The sequence below is a fragment of the Bombina bombina genome, chromosome 2 (genome assembly GCF_027579735.1).
Source record: "Bombina bombina isolate aBomBom1 chromosome 2, aBomBom1.pri, whole genome shotgun sequence".
Lineage (NCBI taxonomy): Eukaryota > Metazoa > Chordata > Amphibia > Anura > Bombinatoridae > Bombina > Bombina bombina.
The window spans coordinates 739,271,473-739,292,820 of record NC_069500.1 but is presented as its reverse complement, the minus strand read 5'-3'; the positions used below and the strand labels follow the sequence as shown (position 1 = coordinate 739,292,820).

Below are 21,348 nucleotides of genomic sequence, written 5' to 3'. Positions count from 1 at the left end.
TAACCTAATTAATAAGCATTATAGAGTATATACAACTGATGGATATTGCACAAACGGTTTTCCTTCCTTTGAAGACTGTCTGTCATGCTCACATTCTTTCTATGTATCACTCACACACATTTATATAAACACTGTGTACAATGTGCTGCCTCATTTTAATACTGAGATATTATACAGTGCAGGATGGGAGACTGCACGTGAGGAATTTGTACTCCCACCCTTTGCTACAGTAATTGAGACTAAAAGGGGGAAAAGAAAAGCATCACCTCCCCATGGAACAATATTTTTTTTTAAAAAAATACATTAAATAAATAAATAAATACAATGCCCCAATCACATTGGTACAATATACTGCAGCCTCCCAACTCCTCTGTGCCAGTTAATGTAGTATTTTGAGAGGACAAAAGGAAGTCTCTAGAAAGTGAGGGTCTGCTCAGAGCTCCTCTGGCACAAAAGTTCCCTGAAGAACCCACACCAAATCCATAAAATAGGAAGAATCTTTGTATTGCTTGGAAGAGAATTGTACAGTTGCCAACACACATCTGGGTTATGCAGGTTGGACCATGCTTTGTGGTAGAATGAAGTGTGGTGCGTGTAGTGCTTGTATTTACATGCTTTTATGTTTGTATTGTACATAGTGTGCTAGTGTGATCAATGTGTGGCTGCATCCTGTGCGTGCATCAACTGACACTAAACTCTGTGCGGTAGGGAGCAGCAACCTACTTTCCTGCTGAGTTACTGACCCCCTCATCCCTGCCGTAAGTTCTTTAAAGTAGACTCATTTTAAATGTTGCATTCTATTCACTCTAACCTAGACAGGGCTGTGATCAGGTGAAATATGAGCCACTGTACAGAGCCTCTCTGGGCTGTGTGCCATCCTTTGCATTATGGGATAGAGGCGGTCCTCCAGCCCCGCACCAATTTTGTCTAGTATATCAGTGGTCTGGGGACCATAACCATAGTCTTGTTCAGTGTCCTCTGGGGCAAGACGTGGCTCCTCAGAGGCAGGTCCATGTTCACTTGGCTCCTCCTCTATGGCCTGAATCTTGTCCTCAGGACTAAGTACAGCTGGGCTTTGTGGACACCCATCTGTCCCTTCTTCATCTGTAGAGCTTGCAATACGGGGTAGAGTGCTGTGGTAGCGTGGCTCTGGTAGGTAGCTGGTGCTGTCACCTCTGCGTAGTGGTGCAACACGATGTCTGTCCAAGGCAGGAGGGTAGCGAACACCTGGATCACTGTACTGCTTGGTTCTTTGCCACTGTTTGCGCAAGTGAGCACGGGACCGATGCTTCATGCGCAAGGGAGAATCATCATACTGTGGGTCATGTCGAAGGAATTCATTGAACAAAGCATCAGTCTTCTCATCAATGCTGTAATCCCGGCGAGATGAGGCTTCGCGAGGGATCAGTGTCTGAGCCTGGGAGGGCATCCATACCTCCTCTTCTCCACCTGCTGCTCCTTCCTCATACAAACGCCCTTCTAAGCTCTCAAAGACTGTTCCTTTGCGTCCTGCGTAGGTAAAGAATAGACGCTTCTCTGATGCAGTTTTGTCCCTATGAGCACTACATGGCTCCTCTGGAGGGCGACAAGGTGCTTCAATTGAAGCATAACCACTGTCCATCTGTAGTAGCTTTCGGGCCCCAGCCTCAGGCTCTGATCCCCGCTGTTGCCGGCCCTCTGGTAAGTCTTGGGATGGAAGGCTGGGGAGTCCACTTAAGGAACTTACACTTTCCGCATCACTACGCACAGAGTCACGGTCATTGTTGCTGCTGCTTTGATCAGAAGCGCATAGCTCAAGTGAGGCTCGGAGGCTCCAGATATCACACTGTGGGTTAAGCTGGGTTTGCTCTGTGCTTCCAATGTCTGATAGAGACCCATCCTCCCCACCATCTAACCTGCAGAATACAGAAAAAAATAGTTTAAGACAAAAGAAGGGCAAAGTAAAAATACACCTTGTTCCCAATGTAAGGCTTTTGGGGTAGAGTGGGAAGGAAAACATGCAAAAGGAGTTTTTGGTTGGAGCAGTAGGAAAGGATAGGGACCTTGAGAAGTAGAAGAATACCTGCCGAGAGAGTGTGGAGGGGTCCTGTAGTGTGTAAGAAAGGTTCCTGGGGCAGAGGGGAATATAGTTTCCTGATTCCGAGCAATATACTGTATGATGTCATCTCGCTCTGCACTCTCACTTGCTGCTCTTTGGCGCTGAAACTGGTGACGCTTTGGAGACCCTGTGAAGGTTAAAACAAGAACTGTATGTAGTTTTGTTTGTTTTTTTGTCAGCAGGACACTTATCCAAACCACTTGCAACATTTTTTTAATTTTCTGATAGTCCTGTTTCTGCATCTTCCGACATTAGGCGCATGTCATGCCATTACACTGTTGACTTTCATATAACACTCTTTCATCACCTGGAGAATCTAGACCAATACACTATCCCTACCCTATGGTATTTTCCTAATTACTTCACCAGATAGCCAGAGTTGCTCTAAATCTATATCCATCATCCCTATCTAAATAGACATGCTGTTTTTTATTCACCTGGTTTCTAGTCTTCCCCTCTAGATATGTCGCTTCTACCTCTCTCCATTACTAATGACTTCCATCCCACCACCATCTTACCCTAAACCATTAACAGTGGTTGGGCCTTATTCATGTAAAAATATGTAGAATTAATTTTCCATGTAATAAAAAAAGTGTCCTTTATGTATGCTTATATAAGGTAAGTATTCGTTCCTCCTGTGCAAGGTGATCTGGTTATAAATTAACTCATTTTGGATTTAACGGGACAGTCTACTCTAGAATTTTTATTGTTTAAAAAGATAGATAATCCCTTTATTACCCATTCCCCAGTTTTACATAACCAACACGGTTATATTAATATACTTTTTACCTCTGTGATTACCTTGTATCTAAGCCTCCGCAGTCTGCCCCCTTATTTTAGTTCTTTTGACGGACTTGCATTTTAGCCAATCAGTGCTGACTCTTAGGTAACTATGTTAAAGTTTCTTATCAATGCTCCAGTAAAGTTGCTTTTACTGGTATGATCTATTTCCTCATGTTTTCCTTCTATTATTTATGATGGCGTTAAAAGCAAGAGAAAATGGGATCACAGTGGAGCATAACTCTATGATATGTTTATTGGATGAAAGCTTTGTGGGGTGATTTTTTTTTTCTGTACTTTTATTATATGTTTTCCTTTTTTTTTTCTTTTTTATATTTGAGGTATGTCCTCTGTGGCAAATACAAACTTTAGGAAGGAAGAAAGAATTGCTTCCTATATGAGTATTTTATCTTTTACAGGTTTTGCATCTATCTATGGTCACTAAAATGTTGGCATACATGTAGAAAAGTACTTGGTTTTAGTACCACCATACACAATATTCGGTTTTCTGGTCTGGTAGATGTATAGAATCCTCTTTACATTATTTTAACCTCAACCGGTGTCCAGCTTTTTCCTTGTTTATATAGCATTATAGTTCCTCCTAAACTACTGTTCATATCTGTTTTCTGCACAACCTGATTTCTCCATCTAACCTTACTTGCTAACCGATCTCTTACCCACCAATCTTTGAGCCAATCTGTACCTCCAAAAAAATGTCCACACATAGTTAACCTGTCCTCTACCCCTGGCACTTCTAAATTCAAAATCAACACTTTTTACATCCCCTGAATCTTACAAATGTGAATTTTCCTATCAGTCATTTAGAGACTACAATTTATGTACAAATATAATCCATTTTATATCAGGTTACAGTAAACAGCTCTATTTTTATTTAGTTTACAAAATGCTTTCCAGAGTGCAGATTGCGTGTGAGGGTGTTGTTCAGTACATGTAAAGATACTAAGTCTGTGTTCTTTTGTGGTTGATGAAATACTTCCACTTTGGTCTACATTCTGCTCCAAACCCCAAATCGTTGAAAACCTGGCATCCTACTTGCTTCAGGTTGTCCCTTTCCTCACCTCGGGTGTCTAGGCTGCTTGCTCGCTGTACACTCCCAAGTTTCCACTTCTTGATTTTTAGGTAAGGGCTTGCTCCCTCCAAACTGGCATGACGCCTTAGCCGATTGAAAAAGTGTAGGACAGCACCATGAGCCCGTGAGGGTCCTACCTCACTACCCTCCCCGCCCTGTATAGAATGGCTTCCGTTGTCAATCTGGGAAAGAAAAAAGATAATGTTTTAAGAAGAAATTTAAACTATAATCTTTAGTCTCTTACAAACTAGTCTTCAACCAACACCAACTTTAGTCTACTCTTACTCACCCTCACAATGGCTGGGCTCTGCCCTTGAGAAGGAGGAGTGTGAGATGGGGTCTCCATGAAACTGGTATCTGCTACAGAGTTGTATACATCTCCAGGAAGAGCTGAACTTAGGCTAATTGAGAGGCGACTCAGTGGAGCTAAAGTATTACAAGGTGGCTGTGAAGAAAGTGGCACAATCACAGAGCTTGTGAGAAAAAGTTAATTAGATCGCCCTTACACATTGTCTGAGCCTTCATGTAATAGAGTTAAAGGTCCTAAACACTCAAGAGATCTTCCTTTGTTAAATTACCTGGTATATTGAGATGTTTGACTTGCTGGGGGAAGGTGGTCGTGTCTCAGAGGCACCGCCACTACTGCTGCTGTCCCCTGCCTCGCTTTCATGAATAGTAAGGATGTGTAGGGCAGTAGGGGGCAGTGAAGGAAGTGGGGTCAAAGTTAACCTTGCATTCTTCAGATAATGGAAGTCTCCCTCTGTAAGAGTATATCTAAGGGGAGAGGAATGAAATGTTAGCTAGGGTCAGCATAACTTGTCTTTTGTTTCTGAAAAGCCTACATTTTTCGTCTTCCACTTCAGTTTATTACTTTGTAATATTCTTTTGCACAACATCTTAATTCTATATATATATATATATATATATATATAACATCCAAGACCTGATTACTTTTTCCCTTGTTTCATCTTTCCTCATCTCATGTTTTTCTCACCTTCTTCCTCTGTCCCTTTCTCTCTTCTCCTGCGCACACAGGGCCCCCTCATTGAATGAAACTCTGCGGCCACTGGATGCGGTCCCCAAGAACCTCTCAGACTCCACATCTCGAAGACCTGAGGCTGAGAGAGACTCTGCTTCCTCCACTCGAATAGTAATATCTGTGGGTCAGTCAAAGATTAGAAAGGACAAATAAGTGGGTGAAGTGATAAGGGTTAGAGGGCAACTTTCAATGACCAACTGTCCATTTACCATGGGTAGGCTGTAACTCATCCACATAAGATGTGTTTGTTTTCTCTGCATCATCGCTGGGTCTAGAAAGTAAATAATTATGAGGTTGCTACATGTTTCACAATAAGCTTATCAATAAAAGTATTTTGCTCCAAACAACACACCCACTAGACAAGAAAATAGCCAATTGTACACAGTATGGTACAAATCTACATTATTTTCTTACCTGGAGAGTCTTCGACGGGAATCACAGAAACGTCTACAGAGAATCAGTACCCCAGTAAGGATTAGAAGTGTTCCCCCAATAAATATTGAGAGCAGAACCAGGATTAAAACGTACCCATCCTGATGGGGAGTGCTGGGAGCAACCTAAGACAAAAGAAAAAAGTTCAGGGCTATACTAAAAGCTTAAAAAAGAAATATATTGGTAGATCAAAGATACTGAGTAATTCTTAATCATTTTATACACCGGTTTCTTGCTGTTGGTAGGGGATCATTATGCTCAGTTTTCTGTATCACAAAGTATTCTGCATCTTGCTTTAGCATTCTCTAGGGGAAATTTCATCTTTTTTCTATCCCATAGAATCATATGTCAAATAAGCTGCAAATAGTTTCCCCTATTTTTTCTAATAACTAAACAATATTTGTAAATTATGTGCAAGGTTGACTACCACATATGAGTAAAGATACAGAATTTTTGTTCCACACAATGGTAAAATGTTTGGTGTTCCAAGTGATGCATTGCATCTTCATTCTGCTGAGTAGTCTAATTTAGTAACTCAGATGTTGAAATGCAATGATTTCTTAAAGGGACATAAAACAAGTTGGGATAGAGACAACATTTAATAATATGTATTTTAATTACTTTACCAGCAAATTTATACTGCAGTGCCTCGCTATTAACCCATTCTTTTTAGTTTCTGAATTATAAATCTCTAAGTCCCCCCACACATTTCCTTCTATGGCTGTATCTATATCTATTGCTGCTTTGGTAGAATGCAAAAATGATCTGCTGGAGCATGTCTAGAAGCTGTGAACTCAGTTGAAATATAAAGCCTGTGTCTAAACACTGATAAGGGTGGGATGAGTTGGCTGCTCCAGGCAGCTTAGCTATGCTTATTTTTGAAAATTATTTAAAATACTTCCCAGCAATTTTTAAACTTTTTTTATGCAAACTATTTTTAATTAATTAGCCCTTTTAGGATATGCACAGATCTCAACCTGTTTTTTGTCCCTTTAACTAGATAGATAGATCGACAGACCAACCAACCAACCAATATCCTTAAACTGTGTTCTCACCGTGGAACTGTCCGTTATATTCTCCCAAGCAGGTGACTCATAGCTCATGATCTGACACCTGTGGAAACGACATTGAGACATAAGAGAGTGCTAAGGAGATAAGGTGTTGGATAGTGTAAAAACAGGAATATACAGGAAATATAATTTATATTGTACCCTTATATCATAAATTAATATATATTTAGATACATATTGTTATATCATAAACCAATATTGGTATATATTTACATACATATTGCTAACTATGATTTGCTCAAAATACAAAATGTTGGATTGTGTAGTTCTGTTTCTGATCTTACACTAAACTATAAGTAGCAGTTAAGCATGCAATGGTGGTATTATTTTATTAAGTTTATTAAAATGAGAAGGAGACTGCAGTATACTGCATGTATGAGTGACCACAAATTATATTTGAGAGTACTGATCTGTAATCTATGTTGGAGCCATTTGTAATTCCTGGAGTGTGCTATAGTATCCAAACTCTTAACCTAGTAGCCTATAATTTGCCAGGGAGACCTTTTGTTTTTACTTGACCACACCTCTGATAGCTACTGTACATCAGGGCTTATGCAAAAAAAACAGCAACAACCTGGAGCCTAGGAGTAGCAGCGGGGATAAGTCAGGTGCTAGAGAACAAAAGATAAGCATCTACAACTGAATAGATTACAGAAATAGAACAAGGGATTTTTTTTCTATTTTCAAAAAAGTGGGAACAGGCAATAGATGACTCCAATACCAGCCGTCTCCATTAACATATCTAGGAGCTAAGTAATCTTTTTTTTTTTTTAAAGGGACACTCAAGTCAAAATTAAATTTACATGATTCAATTTACATGATTCAGCTACAGCAGCAATTTTGAACAACTTTCCAATTTACTTCTATTAACAAAATGTGCACAATCTTTTTATATTTACATGTTTTGAGTCACCAGCTCCTACTGAGCATGTGCAGTAGTTCACAGAATATATGTATATGCTTTTGTGATTGGCTGATGGCTGTCACATAATACAGAGGGCGTGGAAATACACATAACTTTAAAATTTGTTAGAAAAAAAAATATAGTTATTTTAAGTTCAGACAGTCTTTTTATCATGCATCTGTTGATTATGCAATATATATATATATTTACTTGTCCTTTAAGCCCCAAATTTTGAGACCTGAAAATGGCAATGGTTGAAGCCTATGCAAAGGGTATATTAGGGGTTCATGGTGCTAATAAAGTATTAATTTGTTTAGCTGCCTGTCATTATTACACCCTCACCCTAGCTGCTCCATGCAGAAGAAGAAACCTTTGCTATCTCATTACCTTATGTTTAGGTAAGTATAAATATACTTTACTGAGACTTTTGTTCTGCCTTCCTAGGATAAACCCCTATTGTGATTGTTATCCAAACAGGGCCTACTACACATACCCAATTAACCCTGATAAGCTTATATTATTATTATTAGATCTTGAGTTTAATAACAATGGGTAATTACTTTTACAATTATGTAAATTACAGAAATGAATCACATTTTTTACAAGAACATGCATAATACATTAACCCAAAAAAATGTTAACTAATATTTATGTCTAATGCATACTTAACTGTGCTGAAAGAAAGAACATAAGATAATTTAAACAATGGTGAAATCATATAAAAAATGTTCCTTGCTAATACTGCAAGAGTACATAAATAATTTCACATATATTAACTATTTGACAGACGCGCCAACTAAACAAACAGATGCATACATTGGACTAATCTGTGTATATGATAGCCAGCACTCATAATCAGTGCCTGTGTGATGCACAGACAGTACCTTCTCAATAGCAGAATAGATGCATATTAAAAAGTCATTGACTACATAGAGCTAAAATGATGCACATAACTTATAATGTACATGTTAATAGAGTATTTTATGCATGACCATACAATAGCAAGGAATAACCTCCAGTATATTTTGTTCAAAGAACATCCAGTGTGTGTCTATACAAATTAAATTATCCATATAATACACAAATAAATGGTGCCAGTTACAGTAACTTAAAAGTGACCATGTACTGTTAAGAAAAATGATGAGACAGTTATACCTATATAATGTTTATATTGCCAAGAAGTGCAAATATTATACCAAGAAGAACTCATCTTAACTAGAAACTGCACATACAATGCCACCAGTGACCACATAGTATTCTATTAATACAGTGCCATATAGTCCCAGAGCTATATAACTACACTTTAATAGTACCAAATTAAATAACTCTCAGTGACCCGATTATATACTTGATTTAAATATATATTAAATTACTGTAATGACTTTGCCTATACACACGATAGCCCTCATATATTAACTTGACAGTGCCTTTATGAGAAATTGGCTGTACCAACATAATATATAGGAGGTGCCCACATAGTGCCCAGATTTCACATAGTGTCTGTGATTTTCCCACATTGTATCTTGGCAAGTTGGCAGAGCCCCATGCCTTGCTCCGGATAATGAAAGCTTTGTGTACAACAAAGTCTGGCAGTGCTCGTGTAAAGTATACATTTAATGCCTGACCAATGCCCATTACCTGGGCAAAGTGTTCCATTAATAGATCTACAGTGCCCACTGGATACCCAGGCAGTGCCCATATTTTACCAAGCTCACACCCCCTACAACCCTACCGCCCCGCCCCAAGGTGGCTCCATGCCCGGTGCCCGGTGCTCACCTACGGGTCCCGCTCCGAGATGCGGCTCCGTCACCGGCCTGAGGATTTATGAATGAAGCCTGGAGACGAAGCCCCGCCCACCCGAAGCACGTGACAGTGAAAGGCTGCAGACTAGATGGGGAGAGAGGTGGGGAGAGCAAGCCCTGGTACCAAGGGGAGGTGTGGGCATGGAACCAGGGCAGCGGGTCTGGCAGTGCTGCTGCTGGTTAGGGTAATGCTTGTAATGACACTGGGTGTTCTTGTACTGTCACTGGTACTCTCTGATATTCAGGATGAGTGGGATACAGAGTAGGGGGGCTGTGAGTAACAAAGGGGGATGCAGTGAGTACACAGGGGGACTGGGTGACTCATAGCTGTATGCGATTATTTATAGGCTATGATGGCAAATAAGCAGAAATGAAAAAAGAGGGGGAGATCTGAGAGAGAAATGAGTAGAAGATATTTTGAATGAATATTTCAGGATTACACACATGCTTTTAAAAGGTGCCAGAAAATATATCAACATTCAAATGAAAAACGAACCCATATTTAAATATTGTCATATTCAATTACACTAATATTTAAATTATTTTGCAATTTTGACACTGATTAAATTAGATAGTTTTTTTAATTAAACAACTAAAATAGCATTGCTCCTAAAAAAAGTAAATCTAGAATAAGAGATGTTTTTTTAAATAGGTTCCTTTTTGTTGGGACAGTAATTACCTTGCTTTATTTAGCAAAAAATGTGATGTTTCGGGGATCAATCACCCCTTCATCAGACCAGATATATATATATATATGTGTTATATATATTTATTTATATATATATATATATATATATATATATATATATATATATATATATATATATATATATATATTATGTGTTAAGTAATCCGGGTAATCCTAGGATTACCCAGGTAAAACGGACATTACCCAAGCGGTTGTGGGCAATGCCCGATGTACTGTAATTCCCCCATCTACAATATTTATTTTGCCTCCGTCTGGGGGGTTCAAGGAAGGCGCCACGCCGATCCTCTGGCATCCACCCCAAGTGAACCTTGGGGAATAAGGTGTAAAAAGGGGGCTTTGCACGCTTCGAACCCCCCCCCCCCAGGCAGAGGCAAATTGATAGTGAAGATGGGGGAATTACACTGTGTATGCTATATATGTTTGATGCAGTGACTCAGCAGGGTTTATGATCATACATCAGGCTTTGCCCACAGCCACTTGGGTAATGTCTGTTTTACCTGGTTAATCCCAATATCTGATTTTACCCATAACATATATATATATATATATAGATATATATAGATAGATAGATATATATATATATAAATTCCAAAAATAGGAGCGCACTCGCCGGGTCTTAAACAAGTAATAATATTTATTTACACAACGTGACTTTACGGGGTGGTTAGCCCCGTCCTCAGACCATATATAATATATATAATTTTGCTATATACTTTAATTGCTTCTTTTGCCCCAGTAATTTAGCTTTGAAAATTGCAGATTTTCAAATTCTCAGAACTTGAAATACAGTCTGCTGACTTCTCAAGGCTAAACCTGTTACACATGTGTCCCTACTTGGCTTAAACAGATAAGAACTGAAAAATAATGCATTTTATACTAATATGACTGTGGTTAGCATTGTCTTCTGCAGACTCAAGCCCAGAATGGCTCCTCCGAATAAGGGAAATGGTGGGCAGAGTTTGCCTATAAAAAAAGCAATTGCAGAAAACAAGATGTTAATTTGTTTTAAAAATGTTTAGATTTGCCAGGGTAAAATTATGTAAAGCTATGTAAAAAATATCATATAACATGGTTAGGGATACAATAGCACAGAGATTCAGTTAAAGAACATGTCGAAAAATAACTAATAAAATGCAAGAAATATATTTACTGTGTATATAAAACCAACATAGATCATAAGATACAGTTACTAACAAACATCAAATATACAGTATAATACAGAGTAGTATTCACATGCAGAACAATATAGCATGATATCAATATTCAAACATAAATGAATAAACTAATATATTAACAGTTATCGTAAAAAAAATAGATATCTGGTGGGGCAGAGCTTGGCCGCGCTGGAAGATGGCCACACTAGCTTAGAGCTCCTGAGCCACATGTCGGCCCATGTCTTCTAATTAGATACTAGGGGCTGCTAACTGAATAATCCCCACATCTGCACCGAGGGGCACCTAACCATACTACAGGCTGCAAAAATCTGTCCGGAAAAATGCCATACCCATACCGCCTGGATAACGGCTGCAACTCTGCACTACACTAAAGTATGCAAGAAGGCCGGTCACACTGAGCTGCTCCGCTGCACTGACTGAAAGAAATGCTAAAGAGCATAACAGCTAAAAGGGACACTGAACCCAAATTTTTTCTTTCTTGATTCAGAAAGAGCATGCAATTTTAAGCAACTTTCTAATTTACTCCTATTATCAATTTCTCTTCATTCTCTTGCTATTTTTATTTGAAAAATAAGACATCTAAGCTATTTTTTTGGTTCAGACGCTGGACAGAACTTGTTAATTGGTTGTTGAATTTATCCACCAATCAGAAAGAACAACCCAGGTTGTTCACCAAAAACGGGCCAGCATCTAAACTTACATCCTTGCATTTCAAATAAAGATACCAAGAGAATGAAGAAAATTTGATAATAGGAGTAAACTAGAAAGTTGCTTAAAATTTCATGCTCTATTTGAATCATGAAATATAAAATTTGGGTTCAGTGTCCCTTTAATACTCGCTGCCAGCACACCATCCTGCCAGAGAGCACACACGGCAAGCCTTCTTTGACTAAGGAGCCCCTACTCATGGTAAGCAATGGAGCGGCACCAGCAATCCACTCGGAGTGCAATAAGCTGCAATGGGCGCAACACCAAGGAGTAAAGTAAGTTGCCTTACCCTCTGTTTTAAATACACACGCAAAAAATTAAAGCTAACCACCCAATATAAATTAGCTGCCAAATTCAGCAAATAAAGAATCCCATCCAAGCACAGTATATGTCTACCTGAGTGGATACATCACTGTAGTGCACTGGTCTATTCCTGAGCTATAACTCTGCTTTCACATAAGAGGCTGTATATTTCAAAATCATGGCACTAAACAGAAGTCTCCTGCCCTCTGACCTGGCTCAGTATCTTAATAAGTGGTACATTTTGCTAAATTCCCTAAGGTGCTGTTTCTTACACATTTCTTGATACCTGGAGTTTGAGTCAGATGTGAACTAGCTCTGTTTTATCTTTATAAAAAATCTACCACTTCCTTGTAATGCCCAAAAAGAAGCCTATCACCTCACCCCTATCACAGACAAAGGCACAAAAGCTAGAGACATGGATCATTGTCTCAAAGTGGCTAAAACATTCTCAATGGATAATACACCTGCACACTTGGAACCCAGACCTGCAATATCCACTCAGACACCCACGCTGTCAGAACGTCTATCACAATATGTTACCAAAGATGACCTCAAGACCCCCTCCTCAAAAGAGGATATTATAGAAATCATGTCAGAGGTTAAGAAACTAGTGAAAAAGGGTGTGTGTACAAGCGCTAAGGTAATCCCCAAGCTGTATCCAAACAGAGATCCTAACCAACCTCCAAAAAATATGCACAAGTAGTAAGAAGTGAATACAGCGCCAACAAGAGGCCAAGGGATAAATATACTCACAGAGAGATAGAAGAAGATTATTTAATGAACCATGTTAAAAAGCATCAGTAATAAAAGACTATATATAAAAAATGTAAAAAGCACATATAAATAAAATTACAAAATTACAAATACAGGAATATCTTAAAGAAGCGGCTCAAAGGGCCAAAGCTGATAATTACAATAAAAACAGAGGTAATAACAGGTGATCAGTGTGAGTGGTACACTAGAATAAGAGTGTATACTAATAAAACAGAATTAGCCTAAGTACAACTGTAGCAAGTGCATCAAGCAAAAAACTAATAAACAATAATACAAACAATAGTGTTCAAAATTAGTGTTACAAAAATAGTGTTCCAAAAAATAGAAAAATGCACTGCAGTGCAAAAAAAGGGGGGTAGCAAAATAATTGTATAGATACAATCAAATAGTGAGTGAGTGCAAATGGATATAAAAATGCTAGCTACTTAATCCACTGAGGTTAAGATATAATTAAATAAAATACACAATATGCAATAACATAAAAAATAAAATACACAATATGCAATAACATAAAAAATAAAGTATAAAATATAATCCAAAAAAGTGTTCAAAAAGTTGATCAACAAATGTTAGTGAAGAACAAAAATAAGTCAATCAAAAAAAAAAAAAATGGAAAAAATGGGTGATGAAAAGCAAGGTGAAAGTGAGGAAATTGATTCCTTCCAATGTTAGTTACTTTAACAGATCCAAATTCCTGAGTGTGGTTGCTGAAGTAGCTGATTGGATCCTAGCACCTGTCAGCTGCTCCTATGGTATCCTAAAAAGTGTCCCTGTAAAAAAAGAAATTCACAACATAGTGTATCCAATATGAGAATGAAGTAAAGATTAAAGTAATGCTTACCAATATGTCAACGCGTTTCTGCCCTCAAAAAAGGGCCTTTCTCAAGTCTTGAGAAAGGCCCTTTTTTGAGGGCAGAAACGCGTCTTGAGAAAGGCCCTTTTTTGAGGGCAGAAACGCGTTGACATATTGGTAAGCATTACTTTAATCTTTACTTCATTCTCATATTGGATACACTATGTTGTGAATTTCTTTTTTTACAGGGACACTTTTTAGGATACCATAGGAGCAGCTGACAGGTGCTAGGATCCAATCAGCTACTTCAGCAACCACACTCAGGAATTTGGATCTGTTAAAGTAACTAACATTGGAAGGAATCAATTTCCTCACTTTCACCTTGCTTTTCATCACCCATTTTTTCTTTTTTTTTTTTGATTGACTTATTTTAGTTCTTCACTAACATTTGTTGATCAACTTTTTGAACACTTTTTTGGATTATATTTTATACTTTATTTTTTATGTTATTGCATATTGTGTATTTTATTTTTTATGTTATTGCATATTGTGCATTTTATTTAATTATATCTTAACCTCAGTGGATTAAGTAGCTAGCATTTTTATATCCATTTGCACTCACTCACTATTTGATTGTATCTATACAATTATTTTGCTACCCCCCTTTTTTTGCACTGCAGTGCATTTTTCTATTTTTTGGAACACTATTTTTGTAACACTAATTTTGAACACTATTGTTTGTATTATTGTTTATTAGTTTTTTGCTTGATGCACTTGCTACAGTTGTACTTAGGCTAATTCTGTTTTATTAGTATTCACTCTTATTCTAGTGTACCACTCACACTGATCACCTGTTATTACCTCTGTTTTTATTGTAATTATCAGCTTTGGCCCTTTGAGCCGCTTCTTTAAGATATTCCTGTATTTGTAATTTTGTAATTTTATTTATATGTGCTTTTTACATTTTTTATATATAGTCTTTTATTACTGATGCTTTTTAACATGGTTCATTAAATAATCTTCTTTTATCTCTCTGTGAGTATATTTATCCCTTGGCCTCTTGTTGGCGCTGTATTCACTTCTTACTACTAGAGGTTAAGAAACTGTTTAGCAAACTGCAAAAAGATATTATAGTTATCTCACAGAGTTTCCAGTATAGAATAGACGCATACAACTATACAAGAAAAAATAAAATAATCCTCTTCCCAAGCTCAGTACAGTGCTGCTATGGTGCAAAGCTTGTTGGACCGTGTAGAAGATTTAGATAACCACAGCATGCGGAACAATCTACGCATTAGGGGCGTTCCAGAAACAGTCACCCCCCTCTGCAATACTGGGTTACCTGCAGGATCTCTTTCGAACGATTAAATGATCCCCAACATCTCCTGAAATCATCATTAAGAGAGTACATAGAGTACTTCACCCAAGGCCCTCAGCAAAAGCACCACCTAGAAATATCATCCTCAAGTTATTAAACGTTAAAGATAAGGAATAGATTTTATGACACAGCAGGAACAAACACCCTGTTAAACATGCAGGAGTTACTTTACAAATCTTTTCGGACCTCAGTCTAAGCACCCTGCAAAAGTGAAGAGAATTGAGATTTCTTACTGCCACTTTACAGGACAATACAATCTCATATCGCTGGGGCTTCCCAACCATCATTATTGCTTCGAAAGGAGACGAAACAGTAATATTCAGGAAAATGGATGACCTTGAGACATTTTGCTCCGCGTTGGAAAGCACACCTCCTTCTCCAACTACTTTATACTTAGAAGCAGACCTAAAGCCCACATCTTAACTTGTGGTCTCACTACATTGACATTGTGGCTGTTTGACTAGATAACAGATACATTTTCTCCAACTCTTGGGTGTTTCATCCAATCGAGCCACTTTCGGGTTTGCATAATATTTTGAATGCTATTGTTATTGCTTACTGAACCCAAAGACAGTGTTGTTATCATGATCAGTTTCCTTACGCAATCCGCTCGTCCCTTATTCACCTTAACTTTTCGCACCGCTCTCGGTGTTCCCAATTAACCACCTTTACCACCCTAATATGTCAATGTTTTATAGTTTCATCACGCCCAGACCTGCACATTAGATCTCAATTTGGCCATACCCTCTTGTTTAGCTACCAAGGTTTACATCGTTACTTGTTAATTTATCTCAACATAGTTATTATAGTGTTCTTTAAGGTAGCTTAATAGCTCTACTTGTGGAGCAAATAGTGATCCTCCGCTAGATCTATACTTATTATTGTTCTTTCTGCTGGACCGATACGGGCTCTTCACTGACACCTTTTTAATAGTTTCAGCTCACAACTTGTGGGGTTGACTTAGTTATCACAAAATGGCACCCCCACCAATCAAGTCCAACATTCACCGGATTAGATTTATGACACCATTTGAAACACATAAGTTTATCTTAGTCTCATCGGACCACAGGACATGGTTCCAGTAATCCATGTCTGCTTGTCTTCAGCAAACTGTTTGCGGGCTTTCTTGTGCATCATCTTTAGAACAGGCTTCCTTCTGCAACGACAGCCATGCAGACCAATTTGATGCAGTGTGCGGCGTATGATCCGAGCACTGACAGGCTGACCCCCCACCTCTTCAACCTCTACAGCAATGCTGCCAGCACTCATACATCTATTTCCCAAAGACAACCTCTGGATATGACACTGAGCACATGCAATCAACTTATTTGATTGACCATGGAGAGGCATGTTCTGAGTGGAACCTGTCCTGTGAAACCGCTGTATGGTCTTGCTCACTGTGCTGCAGCTCAGTTTCAGGGTCTGGACAATCTTCTTATAGCCTAGGCCATCTTTATGTAGAGCAACAATTCTTTCTTTCAGATCCTCAGAGAGTTCTTTGCCATGAGGTGCCATGTTGAACTTCCAGTGACCAGTATGAGAGAGTGTGAGAGCAGTAACACCAAATTTAACATACCTGCTCCCCATTCACACCTGAGACCTTGTAACACTAACCAGTCACATGACACTGGGGAGGGAAAATGGCTAATTGGGCCCAATTTGGACATTTCCACTTAGGGGTGTACTCACTTTTGTTGCCAACGGTTTAGACATTAATGGCTGAGAGTTGAGTTATTTTGAGGGGACAGCAAATTTACACTCTTATACAGGCTGTACACTCACTACTTTACATTGCAGCAAAGTGTCATTTCTTTAGTGTTGTCACATGAAAAGATAAAATTAAATATTTGCAAAAAGGGGTGTACTCACTTTTGTGAGATACTGTATATATATATATATATATATATATATATATATATATTATTTTTTTCTCTATCCAAGTAAGATAATAACAAATACATCCTTCTAATATTAGGACATGTAAAGAAAAGATTAGTCCCATGACTGGTTGTTAAAGTATCTATTTTACAAGCACATGCCTGATATTAAATATAATACAGTTGCACTTTTATTTTGTTTAAAAATATCAACACAGCGAGGCGGGGCGTAGCCGTGCAGGGACATGGCCGCTGTTTAGAAAAGCTCCGTGCAAGCCATAGGTCTCCAGCCTAATAATCAAAGTTAAAACCGGGAATTTACACTTAAAAAGCTTATAGTCTGCTAGATGACCCTTCCCCACAGATTCCGGTAAGCGGAAAGAGAAGAGAAAGAGCTCCGTCATTGTTATAAAGACGGACCACTATACCGAGTGAGGCAGACTGCAAAGTGACAAGCGGCAAGTGACTTTCTCATGAAAGTAAAGTAAAGTATTTAAATTTCTGCTTAATACCTTAACTGAACAGCCACCGGGATTGGAAGAACACTTGAAGCAGGACCTGTCTGGAGGAGGTCGGTTGCAAACATTGCGCCGCCATTACGCAGGACCACGCGGTAAGACAATTCAGGAGCAAGGAGTGGGAAAAGATACGGCTAGCCCAAAAGTAAAACAGCTAAGCATAAAACTTGGTCTAAGGAGTTTTTGTGTTGGTTGCAAGTGCATCTGTCCTGGCCATAGACAAATAGACTGACACCTTCGGAGCAGGCCAGTGCAGAGGTACTGTGGCAGTGCTGGGGAGGGCTGAACAGAGCTAACACGGTAGACAGTAAGCGAGAAGGGGAAACATCAGAAACTGAGGGTTGTGCTCCCAACTACAAAATAAAACCTAAGACTTTCTTAACCTAGAGGAGATTGGGATAATTGTATACAACTACCTAACTGAAAGCAAAAGAGAAGTACATCACTCTTATATCCCCTACTCGCATGGCATAACAAAATCACTAATACACAAGATACTGGCTAGATTAAATCAAAGGCACAGATTATAAACGAACTCTTGATCCTTGCAACAACCGGATTAACAACAGGAGCCAGATAATACCTCGCCTTTATTAATATCTACCCTCTCGCAGCCACCCTTTTCTGGGAAATACAATAATAGGAGCCTTGCTGGACTCCCTTCCCCAAACCACACATTGAAACAGCCTGAAATCTAACGTCTACAGGCCATAATACTCGACAATGGCAGCCAAGAAAAATACTAAATCTGACAAAAAACTGACAGGTATCACTTCAGTGAACTCTTTCTTTACCAGACAAGAAACAGAGACGCCAGAACAGTTGCAGACACCCCTTAATGATGAATCTACACAGCAGGTACTGCGCCTTGCTGCTCACACCACAAACTCGGACCAATTATCTCAGATACAATCTACTATCTCACTACTACCCTCTAAATCTGACCTCGCGGAACTAAAAACATTTATTAAGACTGAAATGTCATCTCTGAGGAAAGACATAAGTGAAATGGGATCAAGGCTCGAATACTTAGAGGAAGGCCAAGATTCATTGAACAATATTGTGTCTGATGTCAACCACCAACTAACAAGGCACAAATCTATAGTTCAATCACTCCAACTGAAAATTGAAGATTTGGACAATCGTAATCGACGCAGTAACTTAAGGATAAGAAGGGTTCCAGAAGAAGCTACTAAGGAATCGCTGCCTTCTTACCTCCTGCAAATGTTTGAATATATTGCCCCAAATGTCAAGCTCTCTGAAACATCAATGGAAAGGGCACATAGGGCTCTTAAACCACTCCCTATCCCACCAAAACCTCCTAGAGATATCATTATCAAATTTACAAATTATCTAGACAAGGAAGCTATCTGGAAACAAGTGCGACTCCAAAGAGAAATCAGATTCCAAACATACAGTATTCAAATATTCCAAGACATCAGTCCAGCCACCATAGAAAGAAGAAGAGAGATTCGCTTCATCACCCAAAGACTACAAGAGAGGAAGGTGAAATATAGATGGGGATTCCCCTTCAGTCTAATTGTACAGAAGGAAGGTAGAACGTACATATACAGAGACTCAACAGATATAGACTCTTTCTCTAAAGGCTTGAACATTGACTTTCCACAATCTGATCTACCGAATCCATCCACACACCAGAATGACCCTCCCCTCCCTCAGAGACCGCAATGGTCAACTGTTCAGCGAAAGAAGAAAAAGACAGAAGACACTATGTCGGATATATAAAGATGTTTCATGAGACTGGAATTGTGTCCAAATACTAAAAAAATAGTCCACTGGAGATACCTCACCCAATCTCGACAAGAACTGATAAGTATATAGAGAGTTATACAATACTGTTGTTTGCTATTGCTTTACATTTAGAACTAGGCAATGGGAACTCAATAGATACTAACTAAAATCTATGGATGAAAGATGAACAGACTTGGTCACTGTGTGACATATGTATCAAAGAACAAACTAACTATGTGATCGAAAATTACCCTCAAAGTAAGAGGTTATGCTTGTTAATGTGTTGAAGAGTTAACATTGCCAATTTTGTTTTTTTTTAAAAGTTATATAGACAGGAATGCCTTGTTTTAATATTCTAGTCCTATACAAGAAGTTAAGTTTTTACTAGTTAAACAGTCAATATGTAAGAAATTAAAAAGTCCTGGACTGTATGTTATGAAAGTAATAACAAACTTATGTAGCAAACTAATCAGAAGATCTCAATTGCTGAGATAATGAGAAACAGTTAATTATTTAAAATCAGTTGAAAAATATTGTCATACCCAAGTATACAGAATAAATTGAGAAAGTTGAGCAGAGGTCTAATATCTAGCCAAGTAATTCCCTACTTCTCAAATCTCTCTTTTCCGTTCACAGTTGGCGGTCCTGTCCTGTCCTGCAACCATAAACCACTTCCCAAAAAAAGTACTTGTGTAAGTAACCCATATTCTATCCACATTAATCTCACATTCCATCTAGATCATGGCTAAACAAGTAAAACGTAACACACACACAAACGAATTACAACTATATTCCATTAATGCAAAAGGTCTCAACATACCACAAAAGAGATCCGTAGTACTGAGAGACAGTCGTAGCCAGAGAGCAGATGTGTTGTTCCTCCAAGAAACACACTTTAGAAAGGGAAGAGAACCCACTACCTTTGCTAGCCAATTCGGAATCTGTTTTTGGGCTTCACATCACAAACATAAGAAACAAGGTGTTGGTATCATAATCAAAAGAGGTATTCCCTTTGCAGAACTAAATACCATCAGCGATAAAGAAGGTAGATATATTATAGTAATCGGTATACTCTATAACCGACCAGTAACACTGGTTTCAGTATATGCGCCAAACACAGGCCAACACAAATTCATTAAAAAGCTCACTAATATAATATTAAATTACCAGAAAGGACCGCTTTTAATGTGTGGGGATTTTAATATAGTTTTAAACCCGGAAATAGACAGCTCTTCGCAGCGATCATCACTACCTACCTCACAGCTAAACAAAATAAAATCATATCTCAAACAAGTTGTCGCCCAAGATGTATGGAGAACTTTACACCCGCTAAGTAGGGACTACTCGTTTTACTCATATCCTCACAAGACCTACACTAGAATAGATTATATATTTACAGACGTAGGTGGCTTGGCACTATTTAAATCAGCAAAGATTAACTCAATCACTTGGTCAGACCACTCATCGGTGGTCGGCTCCCTCGTATGGCCATCTAAACCTATTAAAGATTTTGTTTGGCGACTGGACGATTATTTATTAACCGACCCTATTAATACTCTAACAATTGACAAAGTACTAACGGAATACTTCCAATTTAACACTTCATCAGTAGCATCCCCTCAAACACTATGGGAAGCGCACAAAAGCGTCATACGAGGCGAAATGATGGCTATAAAAGCATACCATAATAAACTTAAAAGAGAAGCAGTTAAGACATTCCTAGATAAAATCCAACAACTGGAGGACAGGCATAAACGCTCCCCTTCCGATAAGGAGGTACTGAGGGAACTGACTACTGAAAAACAAAAACTAGCATCACACTTATCCAAAGAAATTAAGAGAAAAGCATTTTATAACCGACAAAGACACTGAGGGCCGCAACAAATTCGGGCGGCTTCTAGCAAGGTACCTTAAACACAAAACCACAAAAAATACATTTTACACATTACTGACGAACAAGGGCAATCTCAACACTCTACACCTGGAATAGCACGAGTATTTCAGAAATTTTTCCAAAAATTATACAATATTAGAAATAACCCGCTCCATCAATCAGAAAACCCCCAATTGCGCCCAACTATAATAGACAATTACCTTAAACACTTGAAACTTCCAACTATTACTCCCGAACAAAAAGATACTTTAG

The 21,348-nt window shown here is 38.5% G+C and overlaps 1 protein-coding gene across 1 annotated transcript; it reads right to left on the bottom strand.

Annotated features, from left to right (window-relative positions):
* Positions 1–411: 411 nt before the first annotated feature.
* On the bottom strand, positions 412–17,518 carry CBARP (CACN subunit beta associated regulatory protein). The gene is made up of 10 exons (XM_053700027.1): positions 17,445–17,518; positions 6,495–6,552; positions 5,422–5,564; positions 5,217–5,278; positions 4,963–5,125; positions 4,547–4,742; positions 4,258–4,413; positions 3,958–4,150; positions 2,063–2,225; positions 412–1,895 (listed from the first exon to the last, which is right to left on the bottom strand). The coding sequence occupies exons 1-10, from the start codon at positions 17,516–17,518 to the stop codon at positions 812–814; spliced, it is 2,292 nt and encodes a 763-aa protein (XP_053556002.1). The 3' UTR covers positions 412–811.
* Positions 17,519–21,348: the final 3,830 nt, after the last annotated feature.